Source organism: Phaenicophaeus curvirostris, chromosome 2 (assembly GCF_032191515.1).
Source record: "Phaenicophaeus curvirostris isolate KB17595 chromosome 2, BPBGC_Pcur_1.0, whole genome shotgun sequence".
Classification (NCBI taxonomy): Eukaryota; Metazoa; Chordata; class Aves; order Cuculiformes; family Cuculidae; genus Phaenicophaeus; species Phaenicophaeus curvirostris.
The window spans coordinates 94,900,711-94,916,323 of NC_091393.1; the positions used below are offsets into that span (position 1 = coordinate 94,900,711).

Genomic DNA, 15,613 nt, shown 5'->3' on the forward strand with positions numbered 1-15,613 from the left:
TAAGGTCATTAGTGCAATTAATCTAAATTGCTCCTGTTGCCATTTGAAAGACTGTCTAGAATCTGACAAAGAATTGGGGTAGGGAGATGGTTCTAGTAAAGTATGCATTTTCTAGTTAATCATGCTATTAAGGGGTAGACTGAAGCTTTCAAATACTTATTTTTACATCTCCATAATTCTATGATGGAGTTTCAATAGAAAGCACTTCCGAATGCAGATGTTTATAAAATAGAACCTTCAGGGTTCTGTGATTCCCCCCCACCCCTAGGCTACTTTAACTAATGATAAAAGCCAAGTTATGCTCCAGGTTCTTCAGTGATCTGTCATGAAGTCATATGGAAGCTTTAGATGGCAAAGCAAGTTTTAAGACACTTTTTTTTTTTTCATTCCTTCTCTTTGTACTTTGTGACTGGATATAATGTGATGTTCTGCCTGCCCTGGCAGTGCGGAAGTACAACTGGAAGAATGTTTTACACAAATAAGCTGCAGAGGAAGTTGAGCTGGATGTGTTTTCTCTGTTGCAATAGATTCTTTAGCCTTGCAATGACTGCTAGTTGCTACTTTTTGGGTTGTTTTTTTTGCAGTTAACTCTTGAAACAATAGTTACAAGTTTATTAAACTCACTTGGTATTCTGTAAGCGCTTCAAGTTTTGGAAGGATCTATTGAATCATTTTTATATTTAATAAAAAATGCGTTCTTTTACTTTTCAGCAGTAATCATATTCTTAATCCATTGAGTAAGCTGCAGTTAGAATAATTGAGATTATCTGAGTCAACATGAGCCATCAGACAGTCCTAGTACTTCCAGTGCGGAATCTTAATAAAATTAAACTCTGATTTTGATTGGCTTCCTTACTTTCGCTTCAGAGGATGTCACTGAGGTCAAACCACAACACAGCTTTTTAAAGTATTTACTGATCTTCTCTTGCATGTGTATTAAAATTGAGTTCTGGTGCTGTTTGAGGCAAAAGCGGAAAGACATGCAGGCAAAATAAAGCTAGGTAGAGGTACGCAAACAAAATACCCTGACCAAAGAAGGATAGGGAGGAGTCAATCACTTGCATGAATATATTGCTGTCAGATCTTAAAAGCACTTGATACAGCAACTTAAAGGGAATGGGCTGTGCAAGGCCTGAGAAATATGGCATGAGTTAGACACTTGAGATAAATGTGAAAATTGAGACCTTGGCTAAGGCTAAATGTAGGCCGGGATCATTTACAAGGTACAGTATACTTGATATGTAATATTGAGGCTAGGAGAGTCACTGTAGTGTGGTACTGAAACGATTTTGAGTGGTGCCTAAACAGAAAGATAAAAATTCATCTCTTCTTTTTCCACTTTTGTAGACTTAGGCAGCAGCATTATTGTTTAAAAGTAGTAAGGATATATACAGCCATTTTCATACATCCAGAATGCAGCATAAAAGGGAAGTTAGTTACCAGTAGCTCAGGTTCCCTTGCTAATGGTGTCTGCATGTTTTCCTTTCTGTTACCTTAGTTTGTGTATTCTGGATGTGGAGGCAGAGCAAAATTTTGTGCTTTCTGCATGTAGTCTTGTTAGCGAGGTATACATCAGGCCAACTGGTTTAAAGATTGTGGATTTTGTATAATGTGTAATTAAAACTTAGACTTTGCTTGAATTCAACTAAATCAGGATTGTCTTACAAAATATAAAGGAAGAATGTAAATGGAAATGATCACAAAAAGAAAAAGAAGGGGGGGCCCACAACAACAGAAAAAAGGGGAAAAATATTGATGACTGCAAAAAGATGATGGCAGAAAAAATTGGCAAAAATGTGTTGACAAGAAAATGATGACAGGAAAATTAAAAAAAATGGCAACAAGAGAAACGATGGCAAAAAAAGTTACATGCGGTGGCAAAAAGAACATGGTCGTTTCTCCTTCACCTTTCATCTGAGACTTTCAGAATCCTGCCCATGGTCTAAAATGTAGGATTTGTAGCATGCTACCCCTTCTATTCAATAGGATTGCATAGAACAACAAGCACACGGTGTGTGGTATTGAGTTACAGTTACTGGAAGACTTTGTAATCCCTTAGGAAAAGTTGCAGTTACAAAGACTTACGGACACAGACACACAAACTGTTATTTTAACCCATACTAGTGCCACCATATGTATCATTTAATGTCTTCAGATGAAAAATGTTATATTTGGTTTCAGTACAGCTGCAGGTTGGTATTTGAAATGTTCTTTTGTGTTCATTAAAACTGATTTAGGATGTAGCAGTGGGTGAATTGGTTGATCTAACAAGTTTTGAGCAAACCTGCATTGTGCCATATGTATTAATCCCCTTACTGTGATCTCATAACTCACTGCTAAGTTATGTTTAGAAGGTAAATAAGGCTCATAAGCACAGCTTTTTCCATGAGCATTAGTCAATTGAGGGGGTTACTCTGCTGTATTGTGCCTTAAGACTATGTGTAGGACTTAGGCAGCAAAGCACAAGAGCAGTTATTACTGATGGTAATTGTGGGTAGGTAATAGGTCTGTGTTCAAGGAGTATAGGCATCTCCGAAGGAGGAGGAGGAGGTAAATAATGGCTTGGTTGGAAGTCCAGGAATCTTACACGATTTAGCTGAAAGTAACAAATTCTGGGAAGAGAGGAGGGGAAACTTGAACAGTACTTAAAGATCTTTTGCTTATTATAGAGCCTGTGCTCACGGATTCTACCTCTTCAGATTAATCAGTGTGGGTGATATACAGTTACTAAGCCACACATATGCATTGAGACAAAGAAAACCCTGGATCGCTGTCAGTGAGAGAGTGCTTTGGTTTTGGCAATGAATGGAGTCATCCTCTTGGAAAAGTAATTGACCAGAAAGACTTCAGCCTCCTAGTTCACTAAGATAAATTAAGATAGTATTGGCTAAATGAAGTTCAGACAGTTGGGTAACAACTTGAAGTGTATGCAGCCATGTCTGGAAAGAGGTTGGTTTGTTTTTTAAAGTCCATAGCACAATTTTTACGTATATGTAGCTGAATAACAGTGGAAAACAGACCACTAAATGTACTCCATAATTGCTTTATTTCAGAACAGGCTGGCTAAGGGGTTATTACAGAAGAAAATAGTTTAGGAGGGGTTGGTTTAGTATCTTTTGTTTGTATATCACAAAACAAAATTATTTTCTGTTTCGTACTCTTAAGTTTCATTTACTGTACTTCCTCTTGGAGCCCGATTGAAAAGTTGATACGACAACAACATATCATAACAACATGAGTGAAATTGGAAGTAAGTTTTATGCAGTTTAGGTAAACGACAGTTAACTTTCAGTTTGCATGGAACATGCAAGATTTAATGCTCTTCAATTGAGGAACAACAAATGCCTGAGCCTTCCAGCAAAGAGAGAGAAGACGATTTCGTATTTCTACACTGGAAGTCCCTGTGGTTTGTAACTAGTATCAAGCAGTGAAAAGACCACAGAAGTCTTGTTCTTCTTTCTCAAGCTACTAAAGTTTCAAGTTTGCTTTGCAGCTGAGCTCAAGATCTATATAGTTACTGTTTAAAAATGTTTTTTTGGGGAACTGCCTTCTCACAACTCTTTATTGTAAAAAATTTTACTTTTCATTTCTCATTGGTGAGGATTTTTAGCTGTTGTGGCATCATACTTGATTGTATCTATACGGCATCCTCTTACTGGCTTGTAAATCTTGGTTTAGGACCGGTGTGTCTGTTATAAATTGCCTGCAGGAATAAAAATGAAACTATTTGGGTTTTTACCTTTGAGAAACTTATGTCATCATCATAAATGTAACTGCTTTTTTGGGGGGGAGGGAAGAAAGGGAGAAAAGACATCATATTTTGATCATGAGAAGTTAGTGTTCTTTGTAAGTTTTGCTTTTCCTCTTTACTCGGTCTTTCTGCCTGTGGCTCTTCCCCTATTACATCTGGGAAGGTGTTCTGTTTGCACATCAGAGAAAGAAATAAATTGCTGCTGTGTGGAAGGCAAACTAATTCTTTGTTTAAGCAATCTCTAAACTTTTCCAAATAAAAACATGCACACATTTAACTAGGTGCTTGGTAATTGTGCACATTTAGTTAATCGATCAGATTTGCTTCTTCATGCTTGAGCCTAAAAGATTTTGAGACCCACTGAAGCTGATTAGTGTGTTCCACATGGTGAGTTGCACCCGCTGAAGTAGCTTCTCAGTTTTCCTGTGTTAACTGCGCAGTTGTGTAGTTTTGTTTGTTTTTTAATTTAAGAGCTAAAAAACCCCAACAACCTCAAAATCTCCAGCTAAACAAAAGTAAACCTCCAAACCCTGCATGTGGTGAAGGTACTGGAGCGTATGCTGACTTAGCTCCACACAGACAAAGGTGTTGCTGGAAAATGTTTTGGTTGTTAGAAAACCCAGGAAAGGGAGTTTCTCATTTAACCTCTGCTTTATTTTGTTAAAATGGTCATAAATCGCTGTGCTAGGCACTCTCCAGAGCTGTCAGTTCATGATTTAAAATAAATAAATAAAATCTGTCAGGTTTATCAGCTTCTCTTCTTGGCTTCTGGCCAGTGAGTTTTGGTCTGGTGTCTTTTGAGAGCCTTCGCTCAGCTTCTGAATTCTAACTAGAAGCTGATCATGTCCATATGGACTTTATTCCTTTCCTAAATTATACTTCTAGTATCTTGGATACTTCATATGCTCATTTCTGTCTCCTTTCTTATGTTTTTCTATTAGATAAGACTTGAATATCTAAATAGTCACAGTAATTTAACTGTTACGCTGGTTTTTATTATTCCTGGGTCTCGTAGTTTGGAGTTCAGTAGATGCAAGCAATCCTGTGCTTGAGTGCGGCTCCCTTCATAGCCTGTTTTCCTGGCAGCAGGAGGAGGAGGGTTGGAGGTGACCTTTGCTTTTTCAATCTCTTGCTTCTTAAAGCATCTCTGAAGGCTGCCAAAGCAGAGATGCTGCAGGCTGTAAGCAGGAGTGGGATGGGGGAAATAAGGGATTGTATTGAGGAGTGGGGCTGTCTCCCTTATGGAAGGGAGTGAGGAAGCGACAAAGTACCACTCCACTCTTGAGTTTCTAGCATGAGGAGGGGTTCACAGGGTGAGCTTTTGTGTCTGCTCTGCAGCTCATGTGGGACTGGGACTGTGGACAGAAGCAAGAACGTATTTTTCCATCCTTGCACACAGAGTTGCCTGAAACTTCACCCAGAAAACCTTTACAGCAGTGATAAGGTGAAAGCTTTGATTTGTATCAACTGTTCCTGTAGTGTGTGTAGCCCAAGTATGTGGTCTCCATGGCAAGCTTTAATATCACCTTTTCATAGCTCTCAAGAGAGGCAGTGATCTCTCACTGAGTTCAACATGGAGGGGTCTGGGGAGGATTTAGTGTGCTGGAGGACAGCGTAGATTTGCTGTTTTGAAGGAGTTCGATTCTATCATCTCGTGGTAGAGAAGAAGAGAAAAACAAATTCTGTAAAGTAAGTACTTTGGCCTTTCAGCTCTGAAGGTTGGATCTTGCCCCCTGTTTAAGCCAGGGAGATAAACTCTAATCCTGTGGTTATCATTCTCAGTTGGAAGTCTGTTACATCTGTGATGCTTTTGTTGTTTCAGATGATGATTACTATGGTGTTTGTCAAAAACTTTTATACTTCCCCAGAAACTGTGGAGCTTTGAGTTTGTTGCTGTTTGGAGATTCATGGTTAGTTTTTAGAATGCCAGCCGTAGCCTTTCACATCTTCTGTACATGCCTTTAAGAATTACTCTTCCCAAATGGCAGTGCAGAACACTTGGCTATCAAGTATATTTAGTAACAGGAAAAATGGAAAAAGTTTTTCTTTTGTGTCTTCCCCTCACCAGAATATTTTATCCTTAAAGGCAAGACACTGGTGTATATGACAGAAGTAATCCTTTCTAACAGTCCATTTTGTTCTTACAATAGATTAAGGTTTGTAGAAGATTGACATTTCCACTAATTGCCAAGTCCTGGTGATGCCCTTTATACCTGGGGACTGTGACCACAGGATTTTGTTACCAATTAGAAGAACAAGTTCAGCTGCTTTAGGGACAGTGCCACTGCCTGGGAGATGTGTATTTGTATGCTCATCCCTGTGTCCATTTGCACACATAGAATTAATTAGTCTGGCTTGCTATGGAAACCATTTTTCTCTGTCATATATAAATAAAGGCTAAACATTTCTGGAAATTTAGAAAAGATGGAGGGAAGTGTAAAGAATGCTATAAATAAACTATTCCTGAAATTTTGGCACAATTCTTAAGCTCCGATTTGAAATTGGGTGCTGACTGAGATGCTACTTGGTTCTTGGAGACTTTTTGTTAATTCTTTCGTTACCTAAGCAAGCATATTCTTAGTCACTAGCATGTTCTCAAGTGTTGATCCTTTTCAAGAAACGTGATGCCTTGCTGTTTTCATGATACAGTGCCTTTTGTCTGCCTCTTTTCACTGGGGTTATGTGTTCCTGCGTTTATGACAGAAATGAAGCAAACATCATCTGTTCATGTAAGATGAGGGCAATTAATACATTGTAGGCAAAGTTAAGTTTTAGACCTTAAGCAAAGCATGCTTTTGTATGTCGAAACACTAGGCTAGAATCTGAGATACTGTTTAGTTTTACTTCTTAAAAATGTGAATTAGTGTCTTAGTTCTGGTCAACAAACAAAAAACAGCCTACAAGTAACGTGACAGATACTGTAACTTACAGTCTGGCCAAAATGATTGGGTATTACGAGAAGATTAAAAGAAAAAATATACTGTAGAACATGACTCATTATGGTCAGAATACACTGTCGAGGTAATGAAGAGGAAAACGTAAAAAAGTGAGTCAGGCATGCTGTGTAATTCAGAGCCTTTGTTAGGTAGTATAACAACGATGGCATTTTGGCATTAAGCTTTGCAAATAACTGATCCTGGTGTTGGGGATTTCTTTCACAGGTGGCAGAGCTGATGTTCTTAGCAAGTTAATTTTCCTGCTTTTTGTGCTTAGCGGCTGAATAGGGGGAATAGACCGAACAGATTTGGTTCACAATTCTCTACTCATCACCCTGACTATAATATGGAATCAAGATATGCTGATAAAGTGGCGTTTGCTCCTGTGTTATGTTTCCTATATTATATTTGCTGATGTACCTGGTTAGTAGGTTGCTTGAGATGAGAGACAAAGCAAATTTTCAGATAAAAATTTAAGAGAAGTGTAGGTAACTATAATTGTGAAGCAGAGATTCTGGTGCATTAAAGTTTGTCCCAATGATATAGGCAAACCTAATTCAAATATGTAACTTCCACCTACCAGCCTTGCTTCTCTTAAATAATTTCATTTGTAACAAAAAAGCCTCTGTCTGAGGTTTATGTTTGTAAATTCAGCATTGCTGCTGGAATACGCTGCATCTCCATGGGAGGGCTCTGCTGGCATAGCTATACTAGCACACACTGTGGGATGCTCGTGGGATTTTCACCTACACAGCTTCTTTTCCATTTCCCAAGTAGGAAGGCTGGTGTTAGAACTGCTGGGTGCAGCAGAGCTTGGGAAAGGTGGCTGTTGAGGAAATCCCAAGAAATGCTCCTTTTGTGCAGGCTTCTGTCTCCTCCTAGCAAGGAGAGGGATTCAGGTGCTGCTGTTAAAAACAAGTACATTGAAGAAAAAGGTTTTAATTTCATTTTTATGAGCGTACCTTGCACTTGGTACTTTTCAGTAGATGTTAAGAGATTGCCAGTTACCTGGTGATAATGGGTTGAACTGGAGGGGGGAATGTATGGTACATCTGATGTTGGTCTGAGACAGTTTGTAGAGCTGTAAAATTGGAATTAAAAATTGGATTTCTGTCTCTGTGTAGAAATATAACAGAGAAGAGATAGAAATATAAGAGAAGAACTGGGCCTGTCCCAAAAAAGAGATTTTTTTGGTGTTGTTTGACGGGGGCACGAGATTGTTGGAGAGTTTGGGGGGTTTTATTACTTTTAATATTAAAGTCCAGCTGCTGAGGACCAAATAGTGTTCTGCAGTGCATGCTGTGAAATTAAAATGCCTGGAAACCGATAGTACCAATATGGGTTCTTTATATTGCTGAGACCTTATCCTACCCAGCAGCAGTGATTGTGACACCGGTGGAGAGAAAAGCAGGAGACGTTTGCTGCGTTATGAAACTTAAAAACCTTGTCTGCCTTCCTCAGATGCTGAAATTTCCTTTCTCCCAGGGGACACTGAAGTGGTGGTGACTTCAAGACGTGGTTGCAGCTACTGTGAGAAGCAGGAAATCCTGCCTAGTTTCTCAAAACTGCGGATTATAGATCTGTAGCCCTCCCACAAAACTTCTGAGTATTTGTATTTATGTACTTTTGCTGTGAGTTTATAATGTAAGGCAGCAGAAAGATGGTTCGAAAAGAGTAACATTGATAAAGTTGTGGTTATGCAAACCATGCTGCTATCCAGCTGGCTTCTTCTGCAGCTAAAATAAAACATAGTGGGGATTTTTTGTTGTTTAAGGTATTTAGCTAGGATAGAAACATTCTCAATGTTGGCTTTTAACCCCTGCAAGATCACAGCATTCAGCGTCAACTGTCTGAATCATGAGTGGGAGGAAAGGGAAAGTGCTTGGAGGAAAGTAATTCTTTTTAAATTAAACAGACTCTAACGTGTAAAAACACACTAATAGGGTTTAGGGCAAGTAATAAAGGCATTAAGTCATTCTTTTTCTGTGTTTTGGTTTTTTTTTTTTGTCTGGAGAAGCACAGAACAAATCTCACTCATACTTATTGTAAAACCATATATTTAAATGCTTTAGTATTGGCTCTTCTGCAGTTATGCCTGACACTTGAACTGTAGCAGATAAAGCTGAAGTTTATCGTTTTCCTACATCATTGATACTAACCATTTTTTAGGAAGTGTGCAGTTTTTGGACTATAAATAGTTTTTCCTTAGCATTTTCAAAGTTACGATCACACCATGAGAAGGAAGCTCATCAAGATAAGTTTTGTGAGACGTTTAACTGCATGCATCTTGTAAGAAATGAAGCTGTCTCCTGAATCAGTGTTTTATCTCAATTTTGGATTGAAGTGCATTGTCAATATGTGAAATTATTTTTTTTCGGTTCATATTTCTGATAACGTTGAATACCAAGCTAGCCAAAAAAAAGTGTTTGGTAAAACCCTTGGGTGTGTAGGGTTGGAGACTAGTACATTTCAAGTAAAGGTAGCTTTGTGCCCATTGTTATAAAGTAGCAGAAAAGATGTGCAGAGTGACTGCAGTAAGAACAATTCTGTACTCTTCTGTAAGAACTTACTTTGCAGAGGGCAGGACTGGTGCTGTTTCTCAGTAGCTAGTAGCCTATATTTGGGGCTTATAAAAAAATAATGTGATCTTCTGGCAGTTATAGATTTTCGTGGTAAGTGAAATTTTGTATCAACTATGTATTGTTTTCCATCTTAACTTATTTTTATCATTTTAAAGCAGTTAATTGAACTTGACATAGATATTTTTCTCTTTGATATAGACAACATTACTAAGTCGTCTGGAACGAATATTTGAAATCTGTTTTCCTTCCATGCCTGTTCTTGAAATTGAAGAAGAAATAAGTTCCTTGAATTGTTTGTTGGAAGCTGGTGTAAAGCAGATGACAACTGAGGAGAACTTAGCACAAACTGGGTAAGAAGCCACAGTGCAACAAACCTAAAATTAAAATGGGAATTAAAAACACATAGCATTAATTCAAAATTAATTGTTTGCTTGAAACGTTCTGAAGAAATACTGAGTAAGAATTAGCTATCCAGCAGAACTATTTATACCAGGCATATATACCATATACCACTTAGCCTATCAACTTAGTCAGCAGCACATCATCTTCTTTTAAGTGATGTCTCTGAATTAATCAGAATATGTCTTATTAGTTACACTTGATGTAAATTGCTATATTTATTCATGTGATGATGGAGTCTAAGTAGGCTTTGTCCTGTCTGCTGTGAGCATCGTTTTTTAATAGCAAGTATGTACTACAATTGACTGAGCACACTGCAGTTTTAGTTCCCATGGGTGTTGTGCTTGGGCATAAGTTTTAACTGGAACGTATATAATAAGTCACTTGCATTAAAAACAGAATAAATATTCAAGGCTGCTTAGCTGTTATTCCTGTTGATAACTTGATTTATGATGGGTTGTGTAGGGAACTGATGGACGTGTGGACAGAGCTGCAGGATATCCACGATGCATATGGACTGAGATACCAGTGGGGTGGCTCCCATAGCAACAAAAAGCTTTTGTGCTCCTTGGGAATCGACACAAGAAATATTGTGAGTCTGTCAATAAATTTTGCTTTCTAAATAATGTAGTTGCTTTAAGTGTTCCGATGGAAGATTTTCTGTATGAAAGCTTGTCCTTTAATTGCATAAATGCATTGGACGTGGCTTTTTATGACAGACCATCTGACAACTTAACTTTTTATGAGCCTCATTAATTTAAGAGTTGCATTAGTTTCTAACCCTTGTGTTGTATTTAACATGATATTTGTTCTCTGATATTATTCTTATACAAGTTAAATAACATTGAAAAAAAAATACATCATCACTGAAACAGAAACTCTTAAGTAAATTTTTCTTGTTGTTTTATCAGCTCTTTACAGGCAACAAGAAACAGCCTGTTATAGTACCCATGTATGCAGCAGGACTGGTAAGCTTTTTAGTGTTAATTTTTGTTATAGCTCCAACAATGTTATGTAATGAAATATGCTAAATTATATTAAGAAATATATTCTTGTTAGTACGGTTATGGCATCACTTGAAATGCCACAAAATAATCATCAAATACACAGTTTTCATTGTGTGTGCAAGCAGGCACTTTAAATTTTAAAAAGTACCAGTTTATTTACAGAGCAAGCTATTTACCTAATGAGGTAGGCTAGCTAGTCCATGCTTAGTTTGAGACATCTTCCAAAAAAGAAAAGAATGTTTGAAGTATTATATTAATGTGTACACAGCAATAAAAAGTTGTTCTTGTTGGATTTTATCTATAAGGTATATATGTTGACTAATATAAGGTATAGATGTTAAAAATATCCCCGGAAATTGACACCACAAGAAACTAGATGCTAAAATAGTTGTGAAATGAGAAAGGAACATCGAAATTAATCAAAACATCTATTTACATCAGCAGTTGTTTGAAGCCCTGGCACTAAAACCAGGGTCTTCAAAGGAAGGTTAAGAATGTTACGGTATTCCATGAAATGTTGATAGGAGGTTTACTCAGTGTTCTTGAGCATTACTCTGTGCAACTGTTTCTCTGACAGACTGTTTATGGATTATTTGATTGCGTCTCAGGATCCTAGATTAAGAGATGGTAGTGCTTTTCAGTGTTATTGGCATATTAATAAAGGACTCGTATATATGTGTGTGTGTGTGTATATATAAAGCTATTTATGCATACAAGAACTATTGTATAGCCAGTATTGTTGTTTTGCCCCAAGTGCTAGCTAAAAATAGCAAGCATAATTTAGATTTCTGTAGACTGGAGGAAACTCAAGTAACCTAGTCCAGTAAGATCAACTGCTTTCACTTAAGCCAATATTCTGTAATTCTTATTTGGCATTTCAGACTCTGTGCAATGTCTGTAGTGGTAAAAATATTCAGAATATTAGATTTGCCATTTTGCGAATCTGAACAGAACAACCCCCCTGCTCTTGCAGGGGGCCTGGACTAGATGTCCTGTAAAGGTCTGCCCCATAGCAATCTATGGTTCTATAGAATATCTTCTTTTTCTGGAAACCTCTCTCTATATGTATATATGCACACACACATAGGCTTTTTGTCATTCACAAATTAAATACGAGAGGGTTACAGTATGTATTTAGCCAATTTAATTAAAAAGTTAATTTTGTAGAGTGACTTCTACAATCAGTTTCTAGAGCTGTTGTTTTCTGATACATCAATGTCAACTCACGCAATTCTTTGGTTGTAAGCATGATATTCTGATACAGAGAGATAAAATGTTTCATAGAATTTTCCGTTTTCTTTCTGTAACATATTTGTCAGCAAGACTGTTTTTATGTGACATGTGCAGTTATTTTTTGCAACAGATTGTTGCTGCTGATTAATTACCTCCTGAATTTTTTATATACTTGTGCACATGATAAGCTGGATAGGGATGATGGTAGAAGCGAAGTGGCTTTCTGCTTTCTGTTGCCACACTGCTTCATGCGTCTTTCTGCTCTCCAAAAGAATTAATTTTACTAGTGGTCTAGTTCTAAGCTCCCCTAACATGATACAGAAATGTTTCTGGTACAGCTGATGTTGGTGACTGACTTTAATTTTTTTTTTTATTTTAAAATATGCTGGTTGCAAATCCAGTGTTTTTATTTGGAGGTTTCTTTTCTCGTACCTCATTGATCTGAGATGACCTGCATGTCTCAGTGCAAACTCTGGTCTTTTGTAGATCTCTTTCTCAGCCCCAGTATTATTCAGGAACACCAGTAATTTTTTATAGCACTGTTTAGCTTTCAACAGTTTATTTGAAATAAAAAATGTAGTTTAATTTATTTTCTTAATGCCTTTTAATATGTTTATTTCATATGAATAATTATTGTTATTAGTATCACTCTGCAAATGGATAATTTGACTTGTTTTTTTCTGAATTACTTAATTGTTGAAATTGAATTAAATACACTTGTGCCTTTCTGGTGGGCCGTTTGATATTTCTGGAACAGTCAACACACAATTGGAAGGAAAAGATATCACCTTATCAAGTAACTGTTTCCTCCAGCTTAAATTACATTATTGAAAGTTGAAAGAAAGCTCCAGCTAAGCACTTGAGTTTCTGTTATTGGCTCTCAAACGTTTCTTAGGCTTAAGAAAGTGGGGTAATTCTTTCCCCTTCTCCATCTCCTTCTGTCTCCACCTCACTAAAAGTGTCCTAGAGATGAATGGCTACCCCCAGGCCCCTAGTTGAGGGCAGTAGTACCTAGTAGTGTGTTTTCTATTGTTTTGCATGACTAGTTCTTGGAATATATGTAAGTGTGTGTGGGTTTTGTTTCTTTGTGGTTTTTTTAAAATTTATTTATTTCTTTACTTAGGGTATGTTAGAGCCTACCAAGGAACCTTTGAAACCAATATCTGCAGCAGAAAAAATAGCTTCAATAGGACAAACACCTCCTGTATCACCAGAGATGAACACATGTACATCTGATCAGTTCCAGGTAAAAAATAGGGAGAGAAGAGGGAGGAGAGGGAAAGAAAGAAACAGGGAAACAGTGGGATGCCTTGCCTCTTCCTTCATATTTAAAATATCTAGATGGTGTGTTAGAGAGACCTATACGTAAAGGGCAGGTGCTCCTTGGGTCAGATTGAAGTCCTTCTCTTGGATCTGCTTTTCATGTGTGACTGGAAGGGAGTCCCTGCAATAAGACTGTAGCAGCTGGTGGCCAGCGTTTAGAAGTCCTGATGGATATTTATTGCTATACAACACTGCCTTTTGGAGCAGCTTGGACAGTTACAGTAGATATAGCTTTACAGCAGTCCTTCCTCAGCTAACATTTTTCACCTTTGCTTTTTCTGAAGCTTGTTGTAAGAGTCCAATACAAAATGAGTTCCAAGGAGTTTAGGAGTGAGCTTTAGAATTCCATCAATTCAGTTTTGCTGGCATTGTTTTGATATTGTGCTATTAGAAAGCCACTTAAATGCCATGCATATTACAATGTGTGTGGTTGGCAACAGGCTAATGGGACATGCAGAGAGATTTCATTTTTCAGTGTCACTACAGTGGCACTTGCTACATATTCAGAGAGTCAGCTGTGTTGTTCCTTAGTGCAGGTCTTGTTTGATCTGCCCGGCATCTTTAGTTTGCATGCTTTGCTTGTGACTTTTGATTGAAGGCATTCCAAAATGAATTATCCTTGTGCTACACCTAACCTTAACCTCATTAGGTACTTCTGAGCACAGCATTTTTTGCCCTGCCGTAGTGTAGAGCTCTGTGACCTGCTTGTACCAGAGGAGAGGCTTTTTTCATTGTGGAATAGCAAGATGTCAGTGGGCTCAGAACTGAGGTTGTTCTATATAGCAATACATGTGTTTGGTGATGCTTCCCATGCTGCTTCTCACAAATACTATTGTGGAAATCAGCTGCTGAACTGGGTGTTAGAAAAGGTAACAATACTGATTATTGCAACCAGTCTGAGATAAAAAAGAACACTTGTGTGATTTCTATATTTGAACAAAGTAGGAAAAGTTCACTGGTTTTCTGCAGTGTTCAAAGCTTTCTTTTTTTACAGAGGGCAATGTGTAGATTAAACTATATGCTAGACAGTGTAGAGAGCTGCAAGAGCCTGAAGTAGCAGCCTCTCTGACGTCTGCCATTTTCTCAGTTGCTTAGTAGTTATAGTGCTGAGTGCTGAAATAAGAACCTCTACTTATCAAAGTCTCTTATTTTTATTCCCCATCTAATTAGGAATTTGTATTTCTGGGTACTCCTGCAGCAGAATATCCCATTGCTTATCATAGTTTGATAATCATGTCCCATACCTTGTTCGGACAAGGCCATCTCACTTCAATAGTTGTGGGTGATGAGTGCATAGAAGAAGCTTCTCTGCTCTCTATCTGCACTGCTGGCCTTAGGTTATCTTTTCCAAAAAGAGAAATAGTAAAATAAGCTTTTGGGGAAGCGATGAATTAGAGCTCTAATCACTAAGAATGCTAAGAGGCCACAGTTAAGAGACATTCAGAAAGTTTCAGGCCATGAACGATTGGTTCTCCACCATGGAGACCGTGTTTGTTTCTTGGCCTCTTCTTCTGTTAATGTTTGATGGCTTCTGCTTTGGGAGGCTCTACCTTCACACATTGTGCAGACTGCCTTTTAGCATATTCCAGATTGTACTGGTATTTAAGATGATGTGCCCAAACTTCAGTAAATACTTCATTAGGAACTGTTCTATGAACATTGATAAATATACAGTGGAAATATTATAGGCAATTTTAGTGGATCTTGAAACTTCTTATTCTAAACACAGGTAATTTAGCTGCAACAACTTGACTGTCTTTAAGCTGAACTAAGTAACTACACATTAACTGGATAAAACTTCTAAATTCTTCCATTTTCAAATGGCAATGATTGGTCATTCCTATATTCAGAAGCTTCAGCATATTGGCTTGGCTTTCTTGTTGAAAAGAGAGGCTCTGGTTAATAGATTCCTATGCTTTGCTTAAGGAAAGCTTTGTTGAAAGCCTGGCATTTATGGGACTTGTGTACAGATAATTGTCTTTGTACATGTGTGACTTCCTACTGAGTGTATAAGATCTTGGAAGAAAGACTGTGATGATGCAAAAGTGGGAGTAGGAAGAACATTTGTAAAAAATGCAGAAATGCCTCATTAGTTTTTTGTTCTTAGGCAAATGGAGGAAAACATGCAGAGTTTTAAAAAAGAGAGCATTAGAAATCAAAAGAATGAAGGAAAAAAAGCAGCAAATGAGCTGCAATAATTTTTCCTAGTTATTATATAAACTTTGTATGTTTTGGCCTGCTTCCCTGCAGAGGATCTCACTGCATTGAACAGGCTGTGGAAATACAGTAGACAAATTTCCATCTGAGCCATTTAAACTGTAAGGACAGGACTTTCAAAATGTTTATTTATTCTCTCAAGCAAGGGAAGTTACTGACTGATCT

At 37.6% G+C, this 15,613-nt stretch overlaps 1 protein-coding gene across 1 annotated transcript in view; it reads left to right on the top strand.

The window, feature by feature from the left end:
* AFTPH (aftiphilin) overlaps positions 1-15,613 on the top strand; it is a 46,125-nt gene that overhangs the window by 13,955 nt on the left and 16,557 nt on the right. The window contains 4 exon segments of the mRNA XM_069850084.1: positions 9,468-9,619; positions 10,134-10,260; positions 10,580-10,636; positions 13,032-13,154. Of these exon segments, the coding sequence (XP_069706185.1) occupies positions 9,468-9,619; positions 10,134-10,260; positions 10,580-10,636; positions 13,032-13,154 (459 nt within the window).